Below are 26,107 nucleotides of genomic sequence, written 5' to 3'. Positions count from 1 at the left end.
GGAGCTGGCGCGGGCTCTGCTGGTACTATGGCATGTGTGAAGCACGGGTTCAATCCTCAGCATCACGTAAAAATAAATAAAATAAATGTGTCCATCTACAACCAAAAATTTAAAAAAAAATTAAAATTAAAAATTCATTTGCCATAGTATCAGTCTCCCAGAGTTGTTTTGAGAATCCAGTTAACAGACATACATAATTAATGGTATATAACGTGTTCTGTAAATACTGGCTGTAATCATAAAGGGCTGTGTATGCACAATCTCATTGACATCTGTCTCTCTGAGGAGGTATGTGTCATAATCACCTCTGTGTTTGGGGATTCCCCCAAGACCACCTCGGGTTCAGTGATTCTCTATAAGGTCTCATAGAATTCAGAGAGGCCAGAATACTCAACATACGGGTCTAAAGAATGAGTATGTTCTCCTACGTACCCACAATGTGAGTCTCACTTATAAGAAAATATCAATAATTCCTTAGCACCTAATATCTTACCCATGGTAAAAATGTCCCCAATTGCCTCTAAAAATGGCTGTTTAAAACTAACTAATTAGCCAGGCGTGGTGGTACATGTCTGTAATCCCAGCTGCTCAGGAGGCTGAGGCAGGAGGATCACAAGTTCAAAGCCAGCCTCAGCCGCTTAGCGAGACCTTAAGCAACTTAGTAAGACCCTGTATCTAAAATAAAATATATTTTAAAAAGGGCTGGGGATGTGCCTTGGTAGTAAAGTGCCCTGGATTCAATCCCTGGTACCAAAATATAAATAAATGAAGAAATTAAATTAAATAATTTATTATTTTGTGCTGGGGATTGAACCCAGGGCTTTGCGCATGCCAGGCAGGTGCTCTACCACTCAGCTATGCCCTCAGGATTTTTTTTTTTAACTAGTCAATTCAGGTTCATGTTTTGCATTTGGTCATGTTTCTTTAGTTTATCTTTGCAGGGGGGTTGGGGTGGGGTACAGTTTTCCTGACATTTAAAAAAATAATATTTGCTTTTTAAAAGCTCCCATGCAAGTTGTAGAATGCCCCACATATTGGATTTACCTGATTATGTCCTTATGACATCATGTGATGTGTCCCCTCATCCTCTATAATGCCCGTAAGCCAGTTTTGGTCTACAGCCATAATTTGCTAAGCCGGTTTTCACTGGTGACCACTAGGTTGCCTCCAGGGTCCTCGTGCCAGACCTCTTAACGACCAGGTTATTAAATGACCCTCCAGACCAGCCTTCCAAGGCCTCTGCTGGCACCAACTCAACAGGAGAGAAAGGGACAGTGTGAGCTGCTAGTTCAAAGCCCCCAACACACTCACTGGAGGGCTGGGCAGCTTCGGAAGGGATTAGGGAAACACAGGGAGAGGAGAGAAGCCAGAAGCAAAAGAGTCTCCTGGGCTGGATTATGGGGGTCCTTAAAGATTCATTATGAAGTGTTGACTTTACTTTGATGAGGCCAGGGAGCCATGGAGGATTCTGGACAGGAAGTCGCGGATTTAGGCATTAGGAAGATTACCCCTGGCTACCAAGAATAGAGTGGATCAGAGAGAGACAGACGAGATAGACGCTGGCAGCACAGGAGGAAGGTGAGGCAGATCAGAATGGGCCAGTGTGGGGCTGGCCCAGGAAGGTGACAAAGGAGAGGACAGGTACACAGGAGGCAACGTGGGTGGGAGTAACCTAAAATTCCTCATGGGAACCCCAAGTCCCAAGGCAACGGGGATGGAGACTTTGGTCTAGTGTGGCATCTAAGGGACACTGTCCCCTCATCTGAAGACATTCCCATGGGAGCCCCATGTTCTAGGGAATCAAGCACAGAGGCTCTGGCCAAATATGAGAATCGGACTCCTGCTTCTGACCCCCCCATTTCCTCTTGCAATCTCTAAACTACCTTCTCTCCCTCCTTTCCTTCCTTCCTTCCTTCCTTCCTTCCTTCCTTCCTTCCTTCCTTCCTTCCTTCCCTGTCATTCTTATTTGTTCCTAAGAGGCTGCAGCCCCCAATTATGGGCAGCACATATTAGTGCTGAGTAACTATTGAATAAATCAAAGATATGAAGTAGTGTTGTGGTGCGGATAGAGGTGTCTCCCCCAAATTCCTGTTAGTCCAGGAATGTTCAGAGGTGAGGTGGTTCCATCATGAGAGCGGTAACCTAGTCAGACCCTCCTCATTTGAATAGACTGGACAGTACCTCGGGGCAGGTGGGGCATGGCTGAAGGGGGAGGGTCACCAGAAGCTGCTCTGGAAGGGTACAATTTCCCTACGGCCTCTTCCTTCCTCTCTCTGTTTCCTGACCCCACCGGGAGCTGGCATGAGTGGCTGGGAAAGGCCACTCATGTCCTTTCCCATCATGCGCTGCCTCACCTTGGGACCAGAGCAATGGAGTCCGTCATCTATGGACTGAAACCTTGGAAACTTGGAGCCCTAAATAAACTTTTCCTCCTCTAAGTTGTTCTTCTCAGGTCTTTTGGTCACAGAGAACCAAAGCTGACTCAAGCAGAAATTGGCACTGGGGAGTGGGGTGGTGCTGTCACTAACCTCTGACCATGTGGGGTTCAGAAGTCTTTGGAGCCAGTCTGTGGGAGCTTTCAAACCTTGGGAGATGCAAGCTGGAAAAGCTTTAGAATGTTTAAGTGGAGCTTAATGGGTGATTCTGGGGGAGCTCAAATGACCAGAATGGAATGCTCCTGAGGTCTCAGGGGGAAATGAGGACTCTGTTGGGAATTGGACTAGAGGCCACCCACGCTATGTTCTGGCAAAGGACTTGGCTACTTTTTGCCCATGTCCTGAGACTGTGTGTGAGGCTGCATTTAGAGGTGATGGTCTAATTAATCTGGCAGAGGAAATTCCAAGGCAGGACAGCATTTAGTCAGTGGCAGGGATGTGGCTGGCAGCTTTTGGCCAGGATTACTGTGAGAATAAGGAGTAAAAAACAGAGGTAAAGGATTTTTAAAACTTGCAAATTGGCCAGAAAAAAATGCTTGTAAAACTGGGACCAAGGAAGTTGTGCTTATTGAAGAGATTAGAGTCCCTAAAGAGATGCTGAGTACTTCTCACAGGGACAATAGGAAAGTTGACTTGGGGGCATCTCAGGAATTTGCAAGAGCACATCTACTACAGGCTCCAGGGTACAAAAGAGAAAATTCTTTTGAAAGGAGATCATGGGGGTTCCTGCTCATACATGGGGCCTAGGAAATTTTTTTTTTAACCATGCTGAGCTACATCAGCACTCAGAGGTTGCTGCAGCCACGATTCTGTGGAGCTCAGGTATGTGTGAGCTGGCAGCAGACCTTGGCAGCATCCACGTGAGGCTGGAATGAGGGGATCATGGAGGCTTTCACTGAGGATTCAAAGGAAGACCTGGGAAGCCAGGCAAGGGGTAGCAGGGTCTGTCGGCTTTTGCTGAGAGCGTGATGCATGAAGCTGTAAAGGAGAAGCCAAAGCTGGAGTGGGAACCCCAGGACCCCCAGCAGTTAGGAAATGCCAGTAATGTGGACTGGCTGCGGAAAGAGACAGGTTAAAAGGGAGGCCAGCGCCCTCCAAGTGACAAGACCAAGGGGCAGAGCTTCCCAAGACCTTTGGGGAAAAAACAAAACAAAACAAAACAAAACGAAATGTAGTACAAGGGGGAGTTGGGTCACTGGTTGGCGGATGCCCTGGGCAGGTGCATCTTCCACTCCATCTTCCACCCTTTGGCCATGTTGTTCTGCCTCCTCTTGGACTCAGAACAATGAAGTTGGCCCACCATGAAGTTTATTTTGGAAGAGCCAAAATAAACTCTTCCTCCTCTAAGTTGTCCTGGTCAGATATTTTGGTCCCAGCAACAGAAAGCTGACTTACACAGTGGTCCCTCCCAGATGATGGGAGGTTCTACCATGAACACTCTAATACCAAAGCAACCTTGTAGGTCTTGCCATGTTCATTCTTCTTTTTTTAAATATGTATTTGCTAGTTATAGGTGGAAACAATATCTTCATTTTATTTTTACGTGATGCTGAGGATTGAACCCAGTGCCCCACGCATGCTGGGTGAGCACTCTACCTCTGAGCCACAGCCACAGCCCACGTTTGTTCATCTTTGAGTAAGCACTTAGTTAATCTCTCCCTCCTCACTGGGCTGTGACCATCGTGAGGGTAGGAATTACATTTAGCTTTGTCATTTATTTATACATATTACTTAGCACAGGACCTAATTTTTGTTGAATGTTGTAAATATAGATGTTTAGCATTTGGTGGACAAGGGGCTTAGAGATTCCTTCTTACATGAATACAAGTAGATTCTAAATAGGACTCACTTTTTTGTAGTAGTAGTGGTAGTAGAAGAGATTGAATCTAGGGACATTTTATCACTGAGTATACCCCCATGAGTGACTGTGAATGACAAAAGCAACAGGACTCACGAGTGATTCCCATGGTTCCAGACTACATAATACCTATGAAGAACTTAGAGTGGTAAGTGGAAATGGAATAAATGCTGTTATTATTGTTGCAAAATGACTTCCATCCTCGGATAAAGGACAAACTCCCTAAGATAACGTGATTGATCCTCGCTCATCTCATCAGCCTCAATTCCTACACTTGCCCTTTATTTTTCAGCAATTTTAGAAAAATCCCTACCTGCACTGTGCTCCTGGAGTCCTCTCGGCCTCGACGCCTGCACCGCTACTTATCCTCAAATATTGGGGTTCAGTGGCCACTTAGACGCAGGGGACACTCACTGACCAGTGTTAATCTCCAGCACAGATCTCTAGCCCTGGAACACCAGAACCCCATGGGCTCGCGCTGATTCACGATCGCTGGCCAAGTCAAGTCTTCTCAACGGGGCAGTGCCGCCCCCTAGTGGGAGAGTTTGGCATTTGCACGCGCGTTCGTGGTTGCTACATTGATCACGGGGCGCGGTACCCACTTTCAGAAGTCAGGGCCCAGAAAACTGGGCATTGCTTTCGCATGCCGAACAACTTGAAAATGTCCTTACAGGCATTCGTGTGGGTAAAAATAAAAGGTAATCCAATGTTAATTACATTATTAACATACCATATATGCAAACATGAACATTTTGGGTATGGTTAAAATATATTGACTCTTTGTGTGCCTGTGTGTGGTGTGGGGTACTGGGGATTGAAGTCAGGGGCACTCTACCACTGAGCCACGTCTCCAGCCGTTTTTCTTTCTTGTGTGTGTGTGTGTGTGTGTGTGTGTCTGTCTGTCTGTCTGTGTCTGTATGCGTGCGTTTTGTTTATCCACAGGGTTTCACTGAGTTGCTTAGCACCTTGCTTTTGCTGGGTCTGGCTTTGAACTTGCAATCTTTCTGCCTCAGCCTCCCAAGCCTGGTGCCCCCTGCGCCCGGAATATATTGACCTTTTCTGAAAGGAAACTATGATACAGAGTGACAATTGTTCTTTTTTAATTAACCATATTAGAAAATCACAATCCCACCTGTGAGATATAATATAAAATTTTAAGTAAAATATAACACATATAAAAGCATGGCCATATTACAAGTGTTCAGTATGATAATTTTTCAGAGAGCGACCACACCCATATAGCTAGCTCCCAGGACAATAAATAACATTATCTAGTACTCCCCACCCCAGAAGCTCTCCTGGCACGGGAGTCACTATTTACCAAAGATATCTACTCTTGACTTTCAATGTCACAGATTAGTTTTGCCTGTTTGCAGTGGAAATCATACAGCATGTTCTCTTTAGGTCTGACTTTGATTCCCTATTATCTTGGTAAAATCCGCTCATGTTGTTCTATATATCAGTAGTTCATTCATCCTCATTGCCTAGAATCCGTTGGGTGAATATATAATTGAGTTCCATTTTCCTTTAATGGACAATTGGGTTGTTTCCAGTTGCTGATGCCATTGAACCTACTAGTTAGTGTCTCTGTTCACATATAGAAGTATCTCCATTGGGTGTGTAACTAGTGGGTCATGGCATATGCATATATATGTTCGGGTTTTGTAGAGACTGTGAAAACATTTTTGGTTGGCAGTTTCACCCTCATAAGCACATGGTTGTGCCTGAATATTTATTTTTCTTTTCTTTTTTCCTTCTAAGCCTTCAGAAACACAGAACGGATTAATCATTATTCATGGTTCGGGACACATTCTTGTCTGTTCAAAGCCCATTTTTGTGTTTTGTTAGTTGGATTTCTCTTCAATTTCTATTGTGGTAAAATACCTATAATATAAAACTTACCATCTTAACCATTTAGAAATACCCCAGTTCAGTGGTATTAAGTACCTTCTTATTGGTGTGCCATCGTCACCACTGAAAGAGCTGGGCAGAACCAAGAGCCCATGACACCCAGCTTCACATCCTTTTCTTTGCATCTCTGTCATTGTTAGGCACTTTTACAACAAATTTTTTAACTTTAACTTTTATTTTGACATGACTTCAGACCTATGGAAAAGTTCCAAGAACAGAACAAAGAATTCCAACGTACACTTTGCCCAGATTCCCCGAATGTCAACATTTTACCACGTTTCATCTGTTTTTATCTCTGTGTAAATACGCATATTTTTTTCTCATCTGTTTGAGAATAAACGGAAGCTGCAATACCCTTTTACCCTAAATATAGAAGAACACACACTTCTAAAGAGCAAGCACTCTCTTATATAACCATAGCACAATAAATCAGTTTTTCCTATAAACGAAATCACATGGTAGGTATTCTTTTGCATCTTCCCCCCTTTTGACAGTCTATTCTTACACAGGTGCTACAGTTTATGCATCATGTTTTATATACGTGGAAAACAATAAGCCAGGTACAGGCAGGACATACCCATGGTTCATAAACTCCACTTATTATTAGCTATTCCAGATGTAATCAAACTCAAAATGAACTGAGTTTTTGTTGTTGTTGTTGTTGTGGCTTTTGGCAATGCTGGGACTCAAACCCAGGGCCTCAGGTGGGCGTTCTCACACTAAGCTACATCCTCAGCCCTGAAATGAGGGCTTTTTTTTTCTTTCTTTTTAAAGATGGCAGGGTTTTAATTTTTTTTAGTTGTAGATGGACACTGTACCTTCATTTTATTTATTTGCTGTGGTGCTTGGGATCGAACCCAGTGCCTCATGCATGTTAGGCAAGCGCTCTTACCATTGAGCTACAACCCCAGCTCCCCACCCCCAAAATGAGTTGCTAATATATCTTTTCTAATTTTGAATTTGTACTTCAAAAAGCATAAAGACCCTTAGGATAGCTATTCATTGTTGAGGTGTCGTGTGCATGACTCTGCCCCTTGAGAGAAGTTGAGTTTCTAGAACTAAGCCCAGAAAGAGCCTTGGTTATGTTTTGACACCAGCTTGAACCTTCTTCTGTCACTTACACGTATCCCCCACCCTGTGTTCTGTCTTGAAAAAACTGGGAGGAAGCTGTCACACCAGCTCTCCCCTCAGCTCAAAGGGTAGAGAATCAGATCTCACAGCATCCAAGTCTTCTGCCACTTGGTCATAGACTCCTCTTGGATTCTCATACTTGTCCTCATGCCAACGGAGGTCATAAGGGTCCTAACAGGCAAAAAAAAGTAGAATTAGAACCATGGAGAGATCCTTTTGGGTCATCATCACAGCTATAGAGGACACACACCCCTGCTCACCTTCCCAGGGGAAAAAGTCCTACTTAGTTAGGGAAAAAATCCAATCTACACACAGAAAAGTGATTATAGTGAACCTCCTCATGAGCCACCATGTACCCAACACATAACTTCCACAGAACCATCCCTTGGTCCATCTTGATTTATCTAAATCTCTGCCTCTCACCCTCTACTTCCACCCAACTGGATCATTTTGAAACTAGTTCAAGATATCCCATGATTTCATGGCAGGAAAATCATTTAAATGTCAGGAATACAAACCCTTTAAAAAGATCGTGATATTGGCTATGGCAATTTTGGAATGTGGGTCATGATTCTGTTAGCCCTGTGCATTTTCAAGACACTTCCCCCATCAAAATTAAAGAGAAAAAAAAAAGACAGTGAAGGGTTATCCTTGCCAGAGATGTGCTTTGTTCTAGAGCTGGGAGAAAATAGTTGTTTAGCAAACTTTAGAGCAGATTGGCCCATGAGCCAAATACAGCCTGCCACCTGTTTTTGTATTGCCTGAGAGCCAAGAATGGCTTGATATTTATAAATTGTTGTTGGGAAGATCAAAGGAATAATAATATTTGTGGCATATGAAGATGACATGAAATTCAAATTTCAGTGCCCCAAAATAAAGTTTGATTGTAACATAGCTACAGCCATTCTTTTATGTATGAGTGGCTTTAACCCCACTGTGGCAGAGCTGAGCAGTTTTGGAGAATCCTATGTCTCACAAAGCCCAAAATATTTACTCTCTGACCCTGTACAGAAAATGTCTGCAGATTCCCTCATCGGTGCCTTCGGGGCACGGACAGTCCAGAACCATGGACAGCGCCATGGGGCTCCACGTCATTTCCTTGTTGGTACAGAGCTACAGTCTGAGAAAACAGTGCACCAAGGGGGACGTTGTTAAAGGGGACTCCCTTGGCCCAGAAATGTCAGAGCGTCAGCCAAGGCCACACACAGTCAAGCCTTCTGTCCCACTTCCCTTACTTTGGGGGCAATGGGTGGGTGGATGGTCAAAGTGCTTGCTGTTGTCATCTACCTAGACACCATCTTTACTTTCTTCTTGGTTGTCTGTCTTCTCCTACCCTCAGTCTGGTGAACTGAGTAGAGTTGGCCTCTACTCCCTGATCCCATGGGTGGACATGGATCCAGGCTTGTCCAATTGGTACATTTCATCCCGTGCCTCCGTGGTTGGTTCAACAATGAGGATATGACCCAAGCTAGACCAATACCATTACTGGGCATTGGGAGTTTTGGAAAAGAGGCATTCTCTTTCTTTGAGGATTCCTAATCTATCTGTCTATAAACCTGGCTTTTCTAGAAAATCTTTAGGGAGAAACTCCTGGATCTGTCTGGTCCTAAAGACAATTCTATCACTCCTCAGCTTAATGAACCCCCCCCCCAAAAAAAATCTTTCTCTCTAGTTTCTTAACCATTGTGGTAGAGATTACTAAGTGCCCAAGGAAAAACTTCCCTTCGTTCTTCCACAGTAGCAGAACTGTAGTGAGGCGTGTAGGTACCAAGGTAGACTGCATTTCACAGCTTCCTTTGCAGTGAAAATAGCAATGGGACCCTGTTTTCCCTGGTGGAATGACAGATGTACATGTACCATTTCTGGACCTGGGCCATAAGGCAGGGTGGTGCTTCCTTTCACTCCAGCTGAAACTGGCCCTTCCACATAGACCTGGATGATGGATGTCCCAGGAGATGGCAGAGGAACCCAGTGGGAAGAACTTGGGTTCTGGATAAACATTTACAGTAGGGCTCACCTCTGACAGCCACGTGAGAAGAAATAAACTGCTTCCTGCTTTCTTTGCAGTGCTGGGAATTGAACTTATGGCCTCACTCATGCTAAGCAAGAGCTCTGTCCCTGAGATACATCTTCCATCCTAGACTGTCTTCTTTAGGCCGCTGGATTAGGGCCAGGCCTCTTTGTTACAGCAGCTAATTTACCCTAACTAATACAAGCAGTAGGAGGCAGGTTTCCAGCCTGAACTGCGTGTGAACCAAATCTCCTTACCATATGTACTTCATCATACAGGGGTCCCCAGGCTCCAGATGGGGCATACATTCTTTCCACCTCATCATACAGGTGCCCGGGAAAGGCCATGTCCTCATCTTTGAGACCTGTGAAACCTAGGGTTGGATTGGAAGGAAGAGTCATCTGGGCACCCAGTCCAGATGTCAGAGAACCTTGGAATGGGGGCGGTCCTGATGGGGTCCTGTCTCTCACCTTGGGGATAAGATCCCTCCTCCAGTGTGGGAGGCAGCCGAGGGCTGAAGTCCTTCGTGGAGTGGTAATATGGCTCTACTTCTGACGTGCTAGCCTGTCAGGCGCACACACACACAAAACAGGTAAAGTCCTTTCCATTTTCTGACTCCATAGTTACACAAAGGGAAATGATTAACTTGAAACTCACAGTAGAGTTTGTCATTGGATCGGTCCAAGCCACCCCCACTCACCATGGAGCTTTGAGTGTCCCGGTCCCCAGTCCACTGGTTCTCCTCATATTCATTCCTGACTCTCTCCTCCTCCGACCTTCCAAGATGGAAGTATGGGCGGCAGTTGGGTGACTGACCCTCTGCCACCTGTCACCTCCAAACCGCCTTCCTCAGGGCCTTCTTTACAGCAAAGTGCCCTACTTACCCTGCCTCTGTCTTCTCTGAGATGCCTGAGAGAAATAGGGGGAAAGGAATCAGAGACGCCATGTGAGCCCACCTGGTCCTGGGGAGACCGCAAATATGCAGCAACCCCAGGGTTCCTGTCCCCCTAGGGTCTCTGTCCTGGCAAGGGCAGAACCTCTCCTCACCCTCAGCAAGATGTTTCAGTCTCCGTCGCCAGAGGAATCCCGCCACACAGGAAGCATTGGAAAGCAGCAGAAGACCCCCAACAGCAAACAACACGGGCAGCAGGGGCAGCCCGGAGGGTCCTAGGGGTGGGGAGACCTCTCAGTGAGCCCCAAGCAATCTTCTCCGGGTGCAATGGAGCTGTCTGAGAAAGCCGCCCCTGATCAAGCAAAGCCTCCACCCCCACCCAAGGTCAAGGAAGCGAATGAGCAACAATCTCCGTCTCCACCTCTTCTTGCCATCTAAGGGCAGGTGGCTCCTCCCTCAAGTCAAGTCAGTAGCAAGTTCAGCCATTGCCCGAGCCCTCTCTATAATCCAGCCTATTCCACAGCTCCAGTTTTGCCCACCAACCATAGACCCCGGAATTGTACCTTCTGGTCACACAAACAAACCACTACCTATTTCCAGAATCGCCGAAGCAAATTCACAACTCTGAGCCTTGGAATAATCAAGTGTCTGTCCTCAATGTCCTTTCTTCTCCACAGATTTCATCACCAATGACTTATTTCCACCAACCGCCATCCAGGCCAATAGTGGGTTACCACATCCCTGAAGACAAGGTTCAGTCCCTCCATTTTGCCATCAACTGCTAAGGATACTTGTTTTCCTTTGGGAAAAGAGCCACTCCCCTGCTCCTAGTCTGTGCGGTTCCTACAGGACTCTGGGGGATCACCTGACCCACCCTGGAAAAGATCACTCATTCCGCTTTCAACAGTGATGGGCATTTGACTCATGGTGGCTCTTTGGCACAACAGTTAGGACACATCTACACACAGCCAAGAAGTAGAATGAAAGCTGGAAGTATGAGAGGTGGGAGGGCCTCTCACCCTGTTTTTATCTTTTTTTTTTTTTTTTTTTGGTCCTAGGGAATTGAACCTTCAGGGGTGCCCTACCCCTGAGCCACATCCCAGCCCTTTTTATTTTTTTTTTTTATTTTGGGACAGGGTCTTGCTAAGTTATTTAGGGCCTCACTAAATTGCTGAGGCTGGCCTCAAACTTGGAACCCTCCTGCCTCTTCCTCCTGAGTCCCTGGGATTACAGGCTTGTATCACCATGTCCAGCTGTTTCTACACTGTTACACAATCCCCCTTCCACCCAACTCTGCTGGAGCCAATGAGACAAGAACAAATGTGACAGAATCAGAAACTTGAAAAATGCTAGTAAATTAGTTTTTCTTCTCTTTCTGGTCTTGGGACCCCTAGGACCACCTCCCTGTGAATATGACAGGGAGAGACATGTGACCCAGTTATCTCCAATGTCCCAATCAAGAGCCAGATGACTGCCAGACATGTGAAGAGAAGGATGCTCTTTGGTTTGAATATGAAGTGTCCCCAAAGGCTCATGTGCTGCAGGCTTCATCCCCAATGCAGCAATGTGGGGGGGACTTTGAGGAAGAGAGCCAATCATGGGGGCTCTAACCTAATCAATAGATTAATCCACTGTTGGATTCTTAGCTAACTGGACTATTGGGAGGTGACGGCAACTGCAGGATATGGGGCTGAGTTGAAGGAAGAGGATCCTTGGGGACTCTATCTTGTCCCTGGCTTCTTCCTCTCGTCCCACAGCTGGCTCTTTCTCTCTTTGCTTCCTGGCTGCCACAAGGTGAGCAGCTTTGCTCTGACACACCTTTCCACCATGATGTTCTGCCTCACCTCGGGTCCAAAGCAATGAGCCAGCTGAACACAGACTGAAAACTGAGCTAAAATAAATCTTTCCCCCTTGAAGTTGTTTTTCTCAGACGTTTTGTTACAGTGACAAAAAGCTGACTAACATGGAGGCCATCCTATATGGACAATTCTCAGTCCCGCTGCCAGCTGATTGTAGAGATGACTCAACCCGCCTAGATCAGAACCCTTTCACCAGACTCAAGGAGTCATGGGTAATGTCGTATGTTGCTCTAAGTGCCCATGTTTGGGTGGTGGTTTGATATGCAGCTAAAACTAACTGACTCAACCTCCTTACAGAGCTCGGAATCAGCTAATTCTTTTACAATTAAACTAAATTAGGAGGAAAAAAAAATTGATCACTCCAGTAAGAGGAAGAGCTTCAGATGCAAGTGGGAATCTTCAGGGACAGAGCAGTTGTGACCACAAGGGAAAGGAGAAGGGGTCAAAAGGTTCCATTCTCGGGGGGGGCAGGATTCAGGGGTAGAGCCCTTGCCTGCAGGCTGCTCTGTGGGTTCCTGGTGGTCAGGTTCTCCCGAAGGCTGGTCCAGGCCTGGGGTGGGGGTGAATATAGAGATTATGCATTAATAACAAAAATCTGAGATGATTATGCATTTCTCAGTCTCTGACTAAGCTTTTCACCTCACTTTGAAACTCGTTGGAATGGGAACATGATTTCTTAGGGGTATTCTAAAGATAGCCAAGTATTTCTGATAATAATGACAACACGCTAATAGCAAGAGGAATATCAATGATAATAATCATCATAATAAATTATAAATGAGTGCTTTATGTTGTACAAAGTCCTTTAACCTGAATTATCAATTTGCTGACTTAACCCTCCCCGTCTCCCTAAGAAGATATTGGGCTCTCAGGATCCACATCCTGAGCCCTATTTCATATTTTATTTCTAGACAGGGTCTCACTGAATTGCTTAACACCTTGCTGTTGCTGAGGCTGGCTTTGAACTCTAGATCCTCCTGTCTCGGCTTTCCTAGCTGCTGGGATTACAGTCGTGTGCCACCACACCTGGTGTGAAAACTTATTTTTGGAAACTGAGGCACTTGCTTATGTTCACAAAACTAGGAAGTGGCAGGGGAGGTGGGGGCTTGAACCCAGGCTTTTCTGAGCCAGACCCTGTGGGATTAACCACAGGGCCTGTCAGAATCATAAGACGCTTCTTAGACATTTTCAAGGAATTTGTCCCTTTCATCGAAGTCACTGAATGTGTTGGCCTGAGGTTATTCAGATATTCCTGCACATCTTTTCTGTGTCCGTAGGGTCAGTAATAATGTCTCTTCTGGTTTTCCTGATATTTTTGGAAGTTGTGTCTTCTCTCTTTTTTGTCTTGATCAGTTTTACACATTTTTTAAAATATTTTTTAGCTGTAGATGGACACAATATCTTTATTTTATTTGTTTAATTTTATGTGATGCCTGGGATGGAACCCAGTGCCTCACATATGCTAGGCCACAGCCCAGGTCCCAGTTTTACACATTTCATCAATCTTTTCAAAGAACAAGCTTTCTGTTTCATTGATTTTTTTTCCTTTATTTTTTTTTCTGTTTTCTCATTCATTAATTTCTTCTCTTAACTTCCTTCCATTTTCTTTGGGTTTAGTTTGCTCTTCTTTTTCAAGTTTCTTATGATGGAAATGTAAAATGTCTATTTGAAGAATTTTTTTAATAAAAAAACTAATATAAATTTTTAATGCCATCCAATTTCCTCTTAGCACTACTTTAGCTGCCCCTCAAATTTTTTGTTTTCATTTCTGTTCAATTCAGACTATTTTCTAATTTCCTCTTGTAATCACACTAAGATAGTACAGGTAGATCTATGGAGCTCATCTGCCTGAGATTTCAATCTCATCTCCGCCTCTTCCTAACTGTGTGACCTTGGTTGATTTGCTTAACTTCTCTGGGCTTCATCTGTAAAAGGGGAATAACACTAGTATCTATTTCACTATGCCACCCTCTAAGTCCTCTGAGGAACTTTCCAACCTGCCCACGACTGTCCTTCCCACCTGGGGTAGTGATGGAGAGCTGTGTTCCCTTTTCAGCTAAGCCACTGTCCCCCAGGGCATTGCTGGCCAGCAGCCAGACCCTATATCGTGTAGAAGGCTTCAGTCCCGTCAATGTGAAGGTGGTGGCCTGGGGTGGTGTGACATCCATGTAGAGAAATCCTGGAGTCTCCAGGGCCTCATACCTGTAGGACAGAGAGGTCAGTGAGTTCAGGAAAATGACCAGCCCCACTGGCTGCCACACCTTACTTGCCTTGACAGGGACCCACCTGATGTGGAACCTCTGTGGCAAGCCCCCATCAAACCCAGGCTTCCACTCCAGCCCCACTGAGTGGGGGGTCCTGCTTACGACCTTGAATCCCAGTGGGGGGTCAGGCCGGCCTGTGGAAAGAAGGGCGGGGAAAATAGAGGATACAAAAGGATTCTAGAAGATTCCTTTCAGGTTTTTCCTAATAATAATTCTAAATTACAGTTAATTTCATTATTCATGGTCATTACATTCAATAAGTTCAGTGTGAACACTAAGCTGGAAAATACTAAACCCGTTGCTTGAAAAGGAAACTCAGGGTTAGTTTTCTTCAAACCTCTTTGTCACAGCATTTTCATCAACCAATGAATACAGGATCTTGTTTAGGCGTGTTCCTGTTAAAGGTGCCTTACGCAACGCGTACTGGGATTCACCACTAGTACATGGCCAAAAGCACTCTCACTCCAGCCCAAACAAACTTATCCAGAGCATAAGTATTTTTTCTATAAGGCACATCACAGCCGTCTTGCACTTAGAAATAGTGGACAGCATTTCAGCTTTGTGCTTGGCAGGCATTTTAAATGACAAAATCACCAACCCAAAGCACAAAAAGTTTTTTTTAAAAGTGACACTAAATAAACCACACTATATACAATATAAGAGCTGGAACAAGATGTGGAGTGTCATCTTGTTCAGTCTCAGTTAGGAACATGCACAGCAGGTGACTCAAATTTTGCATCACTCTGTATATGTCCTTGACTGACCACAAAGTACCATGAGTATTGATTTGGGGATTACAAATAAATTTTAGCAAGTAGATGAATGTATATGTATAAAACATATGCGTATATGTTATATACACACACACACACATACATACACATGCACACACATGTTTCTTGCAGTGGGTTTTTTATGCCAACCTCACATCCATTCTCATTGCTTACAGTTCCAACACCCTGAATTTCCCTTTGGAGAACCACCCTCCCACATTCTCAGGTCACATTCTTCTGATGGAAGTGACTCCACTCCTAGGAAGATGGACATGTGACCAGGCCTGACCAATTAGAGGGTTGCCCCTTCCATCAGATGATTGATTCGGAGATGAGCTGGAATCCAAGCAGAGCCAATGATATTTCATTCTAGTTTTTCCATATAACTGTTCAGAAGAGAAAGAATTCTATTTCCTCTGGGAATTCTAAAAGCCCACTAGGAGGAGCTTTAGAATTAAAGGCAAGACAGAGAAAAGCAGACCTAAGAGCTGGCCCTAGATCCAGCAACTCCTGAAAAATCCGCTTTTCAGTTACTTGATCCAATAAGTCTTCCCAACTCATTTTAATCTGTTTATCTTTGTTGTGGGTTTCTCTGAAGATCTAGTCTCCCATTAGGAAATTCAGGGCGGTCAGAGACTCCATCCTCACTCATAGACACCTTTCAGGTGTCAGCAACACTGCCAACTAGGGACTTGGGAGTTGACCCAAGAAGCATCCCCCTGACACCCTCCCAGCCCCCTCCCATCATACTAATGCTGACGAGCTGAATGTTGGTGTGGTCTGAGCCAAGGGGGTTGGTGGCTGTGCACGTGAAGAGGGCGTAATCCTGGGCTGCAGACACATTGGCAATGGTCAGGAGACTGCTGTGGACCCCACCCTGGTGATAGGTGTGCTCCGTGTACCTGGAAAGATAGTGAGGCAGGGATTCGGGGGCTGGGACCAGAGTTTGGGCTGGACCACTTCCTGGCAGGCCTGGCTCACCTGGGATCTTGGAGATCCAAAGGAACCCCATTTTTGGACCAAGTGAAGATGATGTTGGGGACGCCTCGGGCACGGCAGTGGAGGGTAGCAGAACTGGTGCTGTCTCCAGCTGCAGCCACTTTAGTTAGGGGAGTAGGATGTTCCACCTGGGGGGCAACTAGAATGGATTGGGGGATCAACATGAGGTACGTGGAAGGACACGAGAGCGGTGAGTTTAGTGGCAGACTTTTGAAGTCAAGAGTTTAATATTACCCACATCTGACTACAAGACGGACCAGCCCCCGGGCTGGAGGTGCCACTCCATTGTCCACAATGCACTGGTAAGCACCAGCCTGTGTCAGCTTGGCATGGTGAATCCGCAGGCGACCTGTGGATCCTTTTGATATCTTCTCCATGTCATCTAGGCTATGGTCCTCCTCTTCTTCTTCTCCCTGGGGACCCAGGACTCAGAGGTCGTCCTCCAGTTTAGCCCCAAATCCATCATCACCCAAACTGTGTCCCATCTGTAACGTCATTCTCCCACTCACAACTACTCTCCACAAAGCTATTTAATGAAAATTTCTCTTATAATCCATCCAAACATTTATTCGATCCATTCATCCAAGCACCAATCCAACCAACCACTCACCCACCCATTTATCTAACTACACATGCCTAGAAGCATCCTTCCACCCACACATCAATCCATCCATTCATTTAACTATCTAGCCACCCATTCATCCACTTATACTTGCATCTACTTACTCACTCATTCATGAAACCAACATTTGTCTTCTACCTATGCACCCACCTGTCCATCCTTGCTGCTCTCTACCATAAGCACATTTATTCACTCATATGTGCACACATTCATAAATACATACAACCATTCACCCATATATCCAGCTATCTATTTATTCATCTCTCCACTGTCAATTCATACATCGATTCATCATTCCATATACAACTTTCCACTAATGATGCATCCATCTACCATATACACGGATCTGTCCACTAATGTCTCTCATTCCATCATCTAGTCACCCATCCACTCATTCATCCACCCATCTATCCATCCATCAACCCACTCACCTAACTATAAATCCACTCATCCACCCATCCCTCTACTGTTTGACTAACAGGTACTCGTTCTTGGAGTAAGCCCTGATGAATCTCTAGTTATACAATCACACAGATGTGGACTTCACTCCCGAGGATCTCACAGTTATGAAGGCACAGCCCCCCTGCCCCATCTCCATTCACTGAAGGCTGGGTCCTCACCAGCCTCTCCCAGTTAAACATCCCTGGGAGGATGGGATTGGCATCAGCAGTGCAGACGATGTCCACAGAACCCCCGACATTCACCTCGGTAGGGTCCTGGAGGGCACGGATGGTGGGAGCATCTGGTGGGAGATAGGGGGTTGGAAAAGGCACTTGGGCTCAGATAGATCATGGTGGGAGAGTGCTCCAGACAAAAGGCTTGTCTTAGAGGTGACCTGGAAAGCTAGGTGTGTGGAGAGTTTGCCATCTATGTGATGTACTTGAAGAGTGAGACTTTACAGTGGGCTTGGCTCCCTGAAGGGAGCAGCTCCCTTTTAGGTGGTCCTCCTCTCTGGGTAGAGATTCCACACTGGGTCTTTTTAGTGGGCAACCCACCAGTCACACAATAGAAGTGAAGGGACTTCCAGAATGGGAGGATTCTAGGATGGGTGGTTGTCCCTAAGTGGGTAGAGCTTCCGCAATGAGGAGACTCCACAGTGGGTCCCAAAGTCCCCAATGGTAGGCAGGGGTCCCAGAGACTCTAATTTCCTGGAGTGATCGGGGCGGGGCTCACAGTGCACATCCAGCCGCACTAGGGCTTCAGCGGTGCCCTCTGAGTTCTGGCAGTGCAACTGGTAGAAGCCATCGTCCGCACGTGTCACGTTCCATAGCTGCAGAGCCCCACCAGGCAGGATGCGGTGCCGGGGACCGCCAGCTGGGGAAAGTCAGGGTAAGGGGCGTGGCAGACCCTCCCATCACCAGGAACCCACACCCCGCTCTGTGTCCCCTTCCCGCACCTGGGCTGAGGCGATAGCCGCGGAAGGTCCAGTTGAAGGCCTCCGGAGCGGGGTTAGCGGATACCAACACAGGCAGCAGGGCCTGGCCCTGCTCCACCGCGGTTACCACGAGCTCCTGCTCCCCCAGGAACTCTGGACGGTCTTCAGAGGGAGAGCCGCAGGGAGTCAAGAGTGTTGTTAAAGTCGGGGTCAGGAATAGAATTGAGATCAGGCACAGGTCTAAGGGTTAAAGTCGGAGTAAGGAAGGACTAGGGTTGGGGAGAGGTAACAAGATAGAAGTTAAAATTCAGTTTAGGAAAAGTATAGAACCAACGTTAGGCTTAAAGAAGGAGAAAGGGGTCAGGATAGGGGTTAGGGGTTGGGGCAAATACGAGTTGGGGCAGGGATCAGGATAAAGGTTAGGAAAGTAACAGGATTGGGGTAGTGGCTAAGGACAGTGTCAAGGTGAAGACTGGAGTAGTTTAGGGTCAGGAGGGGATCAAGGGTTACAGACCAACCCACGTACACAGCACATTGAGGCGGTAGAAGGAGCTCACGGTTTCGCGGAGCTCCGCACTGTGGGCGCGGCAGGTGACACGGTGGCCGTGGTCGCGGGATGACACTTGAAGAAAAACGCTCCTGGACGCAGCAGAGCCTTTGAACGGGGCGCTCTGGGGAGGTGCGGCCACGTCTTCCAGCCTGTGCACACCGCAGACACTGGGTCATCCAGGGCTGGTGCGAGGGTGGGACCAAAACTGGAGATTGGAGGGCGATTGCTCTAACAGTCCCTAGGGCCCAACAGTCTCGGGTGGGACCAGAACGGTCTGGGTGTGAACCGAACCTTGGAGGGGCGGAGCCTCACACTCTCACCTCTCCCCCTCCTTGTCCCAGGACAAGTTGACGGGTGGGTTGCTGCTAATGCTGACACACGTCAAGTTTAAGGCGTCCCCTGGGCGCAGCGCAGACACGTTGGCCAGGATCGTCAAATTAGTCGGAGGAACTTAGCGGGTCAGAGGAGCCAGGCTGAGTCAGGAGACCCCTGGCCTACTTTCACAGCATCTGGACCCCAGACCCCGCCCAGGCTGCAGTCCCCAGCCCGGCCCCGCCCACCACTTGGTGTCTGGGAGTCCACACGCCCCGGCCTGGCTGTGTAGTCTGTACCGCCCGCCAGCCAAACCCTCCACCCGTCCCGTCCTTTGGCATCCTCACACTGCACCACCAGCTGCGTGGACACGATAAGCTGGCCCGCCTTGCACGAGAACCTGGCCTGATTGTCCGACGGACCTGCGACCAGCACCAGTTCGCGGGAGAAGGTGCTCCCGGACTTCTCGGTACTTCCCAGGTGCACCCGCCGGGACTCCTGCTGCAGCCGCTGCTCCGTCACGACGCGGGAGTTCTGAGGACCGGCACTGGCTGGGGACCGCAGGTAGCCCTGCCCTTCCCCACCCAGTCCTGAGACGACCCTATTGGATTGGTCATCGCCAGACCAGACAAGTCCTTTGTGTGATAAGGAAAAGGCATTCCCATCAACTGGCATCCCGCTAGAGTAAGAAGTGGGACCAGGAATTCAGAACCCCTAACCCTGAGTCTTTTCCTCTTTCCCTGAGCCCCCTGAGATCTCGCCTCCTGCCTCGCCCCACCTTCCCAGTCCCCCAGGACTCTCTGCCCTACTCCTCATATTCCATTTCTTCAATATTAACCACACTATGAACCAGAAATTTCCTTGAAATCCCCAAATCTTTGGCAGAACTTCCTTCCCTTTTTCCTATCCTCAGTTCTTTTACTTAACATTCCCACTCCCTTTGACCTTTCGCTTAATTCCAGTGACTTCTGCAGAGTTCTGATCTTTTTTCTCAATATTCCCTTATTATCCTAATCACTAGAATCCTATGTGTTGCCCCAATTCTTGGTATTTCCCCAGAATTCCATTCAATTGAAATGGAATCCTGTTGCCAACCTATAATTCCTAGTCTTTTCTCCAGAATTTACAGTAGCTCCCTAACTTGCTAGAATTTTCCCAGAATTCTACCCCATTCCCTTTAATTTTAATGGAACTTAATTTTCTTAGCTATATATCTCAAGAATTCAATTTAATATTAAAGGATTTTCAATGTTCTGTGAAATCCCCCAAATATCTAGCCTTTGCCCAAAATATCATTGTCATTTTGTTTGTTTTTGTTTTTTGAATTCCTGGTTTTTCCCTAAAATTCTTGACATCTTCCCTGAATTGAACTTTTCACCAGAATTTCTTTTAACTTTAATGGAATTAATTGCCTTTATCTCTAGAATTCCCAATCTTGATTCAGAATTCCTTCTTTTATCCTGGAATTGTTTTTCCAGAATTCCCAGAATTTTCCTTAAGATTTCATATAATTCTCATGACATTTTTTTCTCTTACAATTCCCTACCAAAATTCAGAATCTCCAGTATTTTTCGAGAAATTAAGGTTTTTCCAAGATCTCCAAAGATTCTGAAGGAGAGGAGCGTCCTCATCCTTCCCCAAATTCCTGGTCACCCGACAACCCATGTGGGCACTGACCTTGTACCAGGTGAGGGAGGGGTCTGGGTTGCCCCCAATGGCCAAACACACCAGCCTCACCCGTGTCCCAGTCCTGAGATACTTCCCCTCTGCTGGTCCCTCAATCCACAGCTTCTGGGCAGGATCTGTAGGGAGAGGCTGGAGGGTGACTCTGCCTCTGGGCTGGGGCCTCAGGGTGGGATCTGTGGGGCCTGGTGGCATTCCTGGATCAGGATAGGGACTCACATTTCACATTCAAGGTGAGCGACTTCTTGAAAGTTTCCTTGGTGAAGGCCTCACTGAAGGCCTCGCAGGTGAGGGTCAGGCCATTGTCTTCCCGCCGCACCAGGAACGTCAGATTAGACATGGAGATGTGGCCACCATGCAGGCCCTAGCAGAGAATGAGATTTGGGACTTAGGGACTAAAACATCCCCAACCCATGGTACCAGACGCCTGGGCCTACCCCAGACCCCAGCAAGGGCACGTCTTGACCTCCTCCTAGTCAGATGCAGGATTCAGAGGGCCACAGGCCACGCTTCTCAAGGACAAGGCCTCCGAGCCTTCTTGTCCCGGCTCCAGAAGTTGTGCCCTCAGCCCCCCGCCTGGCTCAGCCCCCTCCTCACATCCATGACTGTTTCATCCGTAGGAAGCAGCTGCCGGCCCCCCAGCCACCACTGCAGCAGGACCCGAGGGCGACTGGACTTGGCGATACAGCACAGTGTCACGTTCTTGTTCTCAGTCTGTGACGCAGAACCCAGGATGGTAATGGCACTGGGGGGAACTGCGGGACAGATGGACAGAGAGAGACCCTGGACTGAACTGGGTTCCTCACAGACCAGCCTAGACAGACAAGGGGATGGGACCCAGATGACGAGGTCTTTGGCAATGGATAAGCATGATGTGGGGACACGGGCTGACAGACAGCTAGCACCAGGACTCACAGGTGACCTGTAGTGTGATGCTTTGTTCCTGGGTCCCTGTAGATACGCTGTTGTAGGCTTCACAGCTGAGCCTTGCTCCGTGGTCTTCTGGCTGCACGGTCATCACCAGCACACTGCGGGCCACTGCCTGAACATGCTCTGTGCCCCACGCTGTGGACACAGGCTGGCCATTCTGGAGATAGGGTCAGGCCTAGACCAGCTCAGAGCCAGTTCCTGGCTCTGGCTCTCCCCCCCGCCAAGCCTTCCATGTTGGCCTTTGCCCTCACCTTCAGCCACTGTAGTGTGGCTGGCGGATTTCCCCCTCGTGCCGTGCACGGCAGCTCCAGGCTCTGCCCTGCCCTCACGTGCCCTTCTTCCAGGCCTGGCCACTGGATGACAGGGGGTCCTGGGGGGACTGGGGAGCAATAGCCACTCAGTAGGCCTGGGGAGTCCATTCATTCTTTCTAGTCGCCATAGCCAGACTCTGAATTCCCACGTTTCTCTTTGGCATGACTGAATTTCCCATAATTCTTGCAATCCCCCAAGACCCCCAATCCTGCCTCCCATCCTCCGGGCCCACAACTGAGTCAGTTCTCCACTTACAGACAACATTCATGGTGATGGAAGCCTTGATGGGAGTGTCCAAAGCTGGGCTGGATGCCTCACAGACTAGTAACTGCCCATTATCCGAGCTCTGGGGTGTCACCCTGGGATGGGAAGTTGGAGTTCTGGAGTCAGAGTCATCTTCTGAAATTGATGAAGTGGGAGTCCCAGGCCTCCACACCTAGTCTAAGTCTCCATACTGATTTCCTCTAAGATCTTATCTTTAGCAATAAGAATTAGGGCTTCAGGGAGCCATACTGGCCCCAAATGTTTATACTTAGTATCCTGAAACTGGGGTTCCCTTGAAGAAGTTTTGGATGTTGGGTAAAGAATTGAGTCCCAGATGTTTATACCCAGCCTGAATACCTGGGATATGGAGCTCTTATGGGGAAACAGGAAGACAGGATACCCCCAACTGGCATACCTGGATGTGGCCTCTGTCGTGAAGAGTTTCTCCTGGGACCCCTGGTTCTCGTTAGCAGAAACATCAGATATTGTTTGTCCACCTTGGGGCAACAAGAGGGCTGCAGGGGTGCTGGGCACTCCCCACAGTAGATTCTGGGGTGGACGTGATGCCCCCTTCCTCCTGGTTCTGGAGGAAAAGAACCTGAGGTGCCGGCTTCGTCCCCTGGAAATTCCTGTTATCTTGTAAGACTTAGGACTCCCTCACTTCTGTTCCCTGGAATTTTCCCAAATGACTGGAGTTCTCAGGTCCTGGGCCTCTTCCTTCTGTTGGCATCTTTATTGGGTTGTACCCCATGTCCCCTCAGCTTTTCATTCCTGTGCCGCCCTCACTGCCCACATCTTGCCTGAACCTTGACTTCTTCCAGGTCCCTGACCAGCATTCCTGTGGTCTCCTGGATGCCTCCCCCGGGTGTCCCCTCCCATCCGGTGCATCCCATTCTGGCCTCAGCTTCTCCCCTTGCCTACTCCAGGGTCCTATCTCGGTTATATTTTCTGGGCCCCTAGGAAGGCATAACACATGGACTGACTCCCTACTCCAGGGACATCACAATGACCCCACCAATTCACCCACACTCACTTTGGAGAAAGGTGATATCAGGTGCTGGCTTTGCATCCCCAGACACACAGCTGACCGTATACTCCTGCCCAGCTACCCAGGTGACTGTGCTCCCTGCCTCAGGGGTCAGCTGAAGCACCTTGGGGGGAACTGATGAGAAAGGATGTAGAATCAGCCTCCACCACTTGAAGGACAGGAGGATGTGAGCCAAGTCTCCTTGCTCCGGAAATGAGTTCTATACCCAGGATCTGGGGGAGGAGGATCTGGGACCATCAGCTCCCATATCCTGGGGGAGAAGAGGACTAGAAGCCCAGACTCGAGGGACCTGGGGGTCTCTCACCCATACCCAGGATGGAGAGGATGACTCTGGGAGACACGAGCTCGGGGCCCATCTCTGAGCGGCTGACCTGGCACTCATACTCGGCGTCATCGCTGAGGTCACATGCTTCAATGTGCAGGTGGAATTCACCTGCAGAAGAGGCCCACAGGGTCAAGACCACAGCCTCTGCTGGTGGCTCAGAGTCTCAGGCTCTGATCTCTCACCTCTAGCAGGATCTCCTTTGAGGTGATACCTCGGGAAGCCCGGAATCCCTGGGTCAGGGCCTAGGAGTAGCCCATCCTTGGCCCATTGTACCACACTGCCAGGGGCAGTGACCCCGCACCGCAGCTCAACTGTGGCCCCCTCCACAGCCGTCAGGTTTTCAGACAGGGCCCAGAAACCACGAGGGGCCGAGGCAGGGATTGGCAACTGAGCCAGGCCTGGAGACACAAAAGGATCAGCAAGAAAGGGCAGAGGTTTGCCTAAAAGGTGGGAAATGAAGGCCATTTGGCACTGGGTACAGAGCCAGTGTCCCACTCACCTGTGGTCAGCAGCCCCATGAGCATCAGGGGAGCCCTGATGGGTGTCCTCAGGGCCATTCCAGTTCCTCTGGCCGTGGCTCCCACAGTGCCCATTGACTGCCACTGACATCTGCCACTACCTTTCTCTGACTCCCTCTCTCTGCATCTTTGTCTCTTGTTCTCTTTTTGTCTCTTTTTCCAACTCTCTCCATTTTCCTTTCTCCGGGAGTGTCTCTTTATCTCCATCTCATTCTCCCTCTGTCCCAGTCTCTCTGTCTGAGTCTCTGTCTCTTTCTCTTCCTGTCTCAGGCTCTTTCTCTCTGAGCAACTCTCTGAATCCCCCCCACCACCACCCTTGGCCTGTCTCTCCACCTCAATCTATCTATCTATCCATCCATCTGTCCATCCATCTCCTTGACAGTCTGTTTCTCTTCTCTCCTGCTATCCCCTGCCCCTTCACCCTCTTCCACCACTCACAGTCCCACACACACAAAAAAAGACTTGCTGCTCAGAGTCCAGTGAGCCCCATCAGCCCAGGAGAGCAAAGAGGCAGTCAGTGGCAGAGCCAAGCCACTCCTGAGTCTCCAACTCCAGCCTCCGCCCAGCAGGCTCCTCCTGGCCCAGCTGGACCATGAAATCCCCTGTCAGCACATGCCAGGCACATTCCTCGGTGCCTCCCCAGCTCCCATAACCCCAAGGGCCTGGGAGAGCAGATCAGACATGGGTCATCTCCTAGTTCAGCTTAGGGAGTAGAGAGCTGGGCCGGCTCTTCCCTGTCCAGAGCATGACCTTGGCAAGTCCCATCCTTTCCTGAGTAGACAATCAGCCCCTCAGTGACATATGGGATCTCTGCTGGGGAGTGTACAAAAGTGTATGTGACACTGGGAGAGTGTGGGAGAGAGGAAAGTTACCTGTGTGTGCATGTGGGTGTGAGAGCGCGCCTGTATGTGTGAGCATGAGTGTGAGAGGAAGGAAGCCAAGAGTGAATTGTGATTTGTGAAGGTGTGTGCCGAGTTTGTGCCTGGGTCAGAGTGTCTTTTGTGTGAGTGTGCAGGGTTCAGGGCAGTCAGAACAGTGCAAGGAAAAGATGAGTCCAAATCTGCCAGCCTTTAGTGTGGGTGACCTTTAGCAAAGATGCTGTGAGCTTCTTTCTGTCTCCATTCCTACCATTCCCCCATCTCTTCCTCCCTTCCCTGTGTGTCTTAGTCCCTTTCTTTATCCATCATGATTTATCTTTAACTCTTTGAAACGTCTCTCTCTCTCTCTCTTTCATAGTTAAATCTCAGTCAACCTTTTATTAACTATTCCACTGTCTTTCTAAGCCTGTTTATTTTTTTTTTATTTTTTTTCTGTCTCTGTTCTCAGCTCTCGCTGCTCCTACCTCACATTCAGTTTCTCATACCTCAGGAACTCAATAAATATTTGTTCTCAGTGAATCTTCCTGCCTGTGCCTCTTTCTCTTATTAGTTTCTCCAGCTCTGAGTCCTGATTCTCACATCCCTGAATTTTATAACCATATGCTAACTGGCCCACCCTCCCCACCCCAGTGTGTACATACACACTCGCATGGGATAAGCTCCTTCTGTCTGCTTATCTCTTGCAGGAATTACAACGGTTCATGTTTCTTCCCCCTCCCTGTGACCCCCCTATCTGATCCTCCTCCAGGAACAAGGCAAGGCATCTGGCCTGAGCTGGGGCACTCCACCCTTGATGCACCCTGTGGTTTTTTTCCCCTGCTTCCCATTATTGACTCCTTGCCCTCCTCCCACACTCCCTTTCCCAACTGCCCCCCACACCTCCTGGGAATTGGGCTGGATGCAGACCTGGGAGGGTCTGCCATGAGGCCCTCACCAGATGGTGTCCCTGGAGGTCAGGGTGTAGAGCTGTCAGTTGCTGGGACCTTTAATTAGCACAAACCTTCTACCTTCCACCTTGGCTGTTTTCCTTCTCTGCATGCTCCAGGGACAGCAGGCTCTCCATTTTTCCATGCCTGTGACCCCAGAGAGCCAGGAAGGGGAAGCGATGTCAGGTGTCTGGAAAAACAGTCTCATCACCTGACTTCCTCCCCAAGACT

The 26,107-nt window shown here is 48.1% G+C and overlaps 1 protein-coding gene across 1 annotated transcript; it reads right to left on the bottom strand.

Moving 5' to 3' along the window:
• Nucleotides 1–6,397: 6,397 nt before the first annotated feature.
• Nphs1 (NPHS1 adhesion molecule, nephrin) lies at nucleotides 6,398–24,413 on the bottom strand. The gene is made up of 29 exons (XM_076838282.2): nucleotides 24,054–24,413; nucleotides 23,737–23,952; nucleotides 23,540–23,662; nucleotides 23,215–23,343; nucleotides 22,597–22,678; nucleotides 22,173–22,276; nucleotides 21,857–21,984; nucleotides 21,591–21,762; nucleotides 21,273–21,430; nucleotides 20,895–21,039; nucleotides 20,670–20,794; nucleotides 19,340–19,526; nucleotides 19,001–19,130; nucleotides 18,657–18,829; nucleotides 18,152–18,292; nucleotides 17,929–18,069; nucleotides 17,376–17,497; nucleotides 16,372–16,546; nucleotides 16,116–16,272; nucleotides 15,885–16,036; nucleotides 14,384–14,495; nucleotides 14,118–14,299; nucleotides 12,591–12,647; nucleotides 10,394–10,513; nucleotides 10,231–10,255; nucleotides 10,047–10,122; nucleotides 9,817–9,910; nucleotides 9,604–9,719; nucleotides 6,398–7,506 (listed from the first exon to the last, which is right to left on the bottom strand). The coding sequence occupies exons 1-29, from the start codon at nucleotides 24,277–24,279 to the stop codon at nucleotides 7,375–7,377; spliced, it is 3,900 nt and encodes a 1,299-aa protein (XP_076694397.2). The 5' UTR covers nucleotides 24,280–24,413; the 3' UTR covers nucleotides 6,398–7,374.
• Nucleotides 24,414–26,107: the final 1,694 nt, after the last annotated feature.

This window comes from Callospermophilus lateralis, chromosome 18 (genome assembly GCF_048772815.1).
Source record: "Callospermophilus lateralis isolate mCalLat2 chromosome 18, mCalLat2.hap1, whole genome shotgun sequence".
NCBI lineage: Eukaryota > Metazoa > Chordata > Mammalia > Rodentia > Sciuridae > Callospermophilus > Callospermophilus lateralis.
The sequence above is the reverse complement of the archived record's forward strand: the minus strand, read 5'-3'. Positions and strand labels throughout refer to the sequence as shown.

Coding starts and splice junctions, on each gene's coding strand:
- Nphs1 (XM_076838282.2), bottom strand. CDS start 24,279: ATGGAGATAAAGAGACACTCCCGGAGAAAGGAAAATGGAGAGAGTTGG. Junction 14,496..15,884: donor CATTCAGCTCGTCAGCATTA/GTATGATGGGAG, acceptor TTCTTTCCACAG/GCCGGCCTGACCCCCCACTG. Junction 14,300..14,383: donor CCACAGAGGTTCCACATCAG/GTGGGTCCCTGT, acceptor TCTGTCCTACAG/GTATGAGGCCCTGGAGACTC.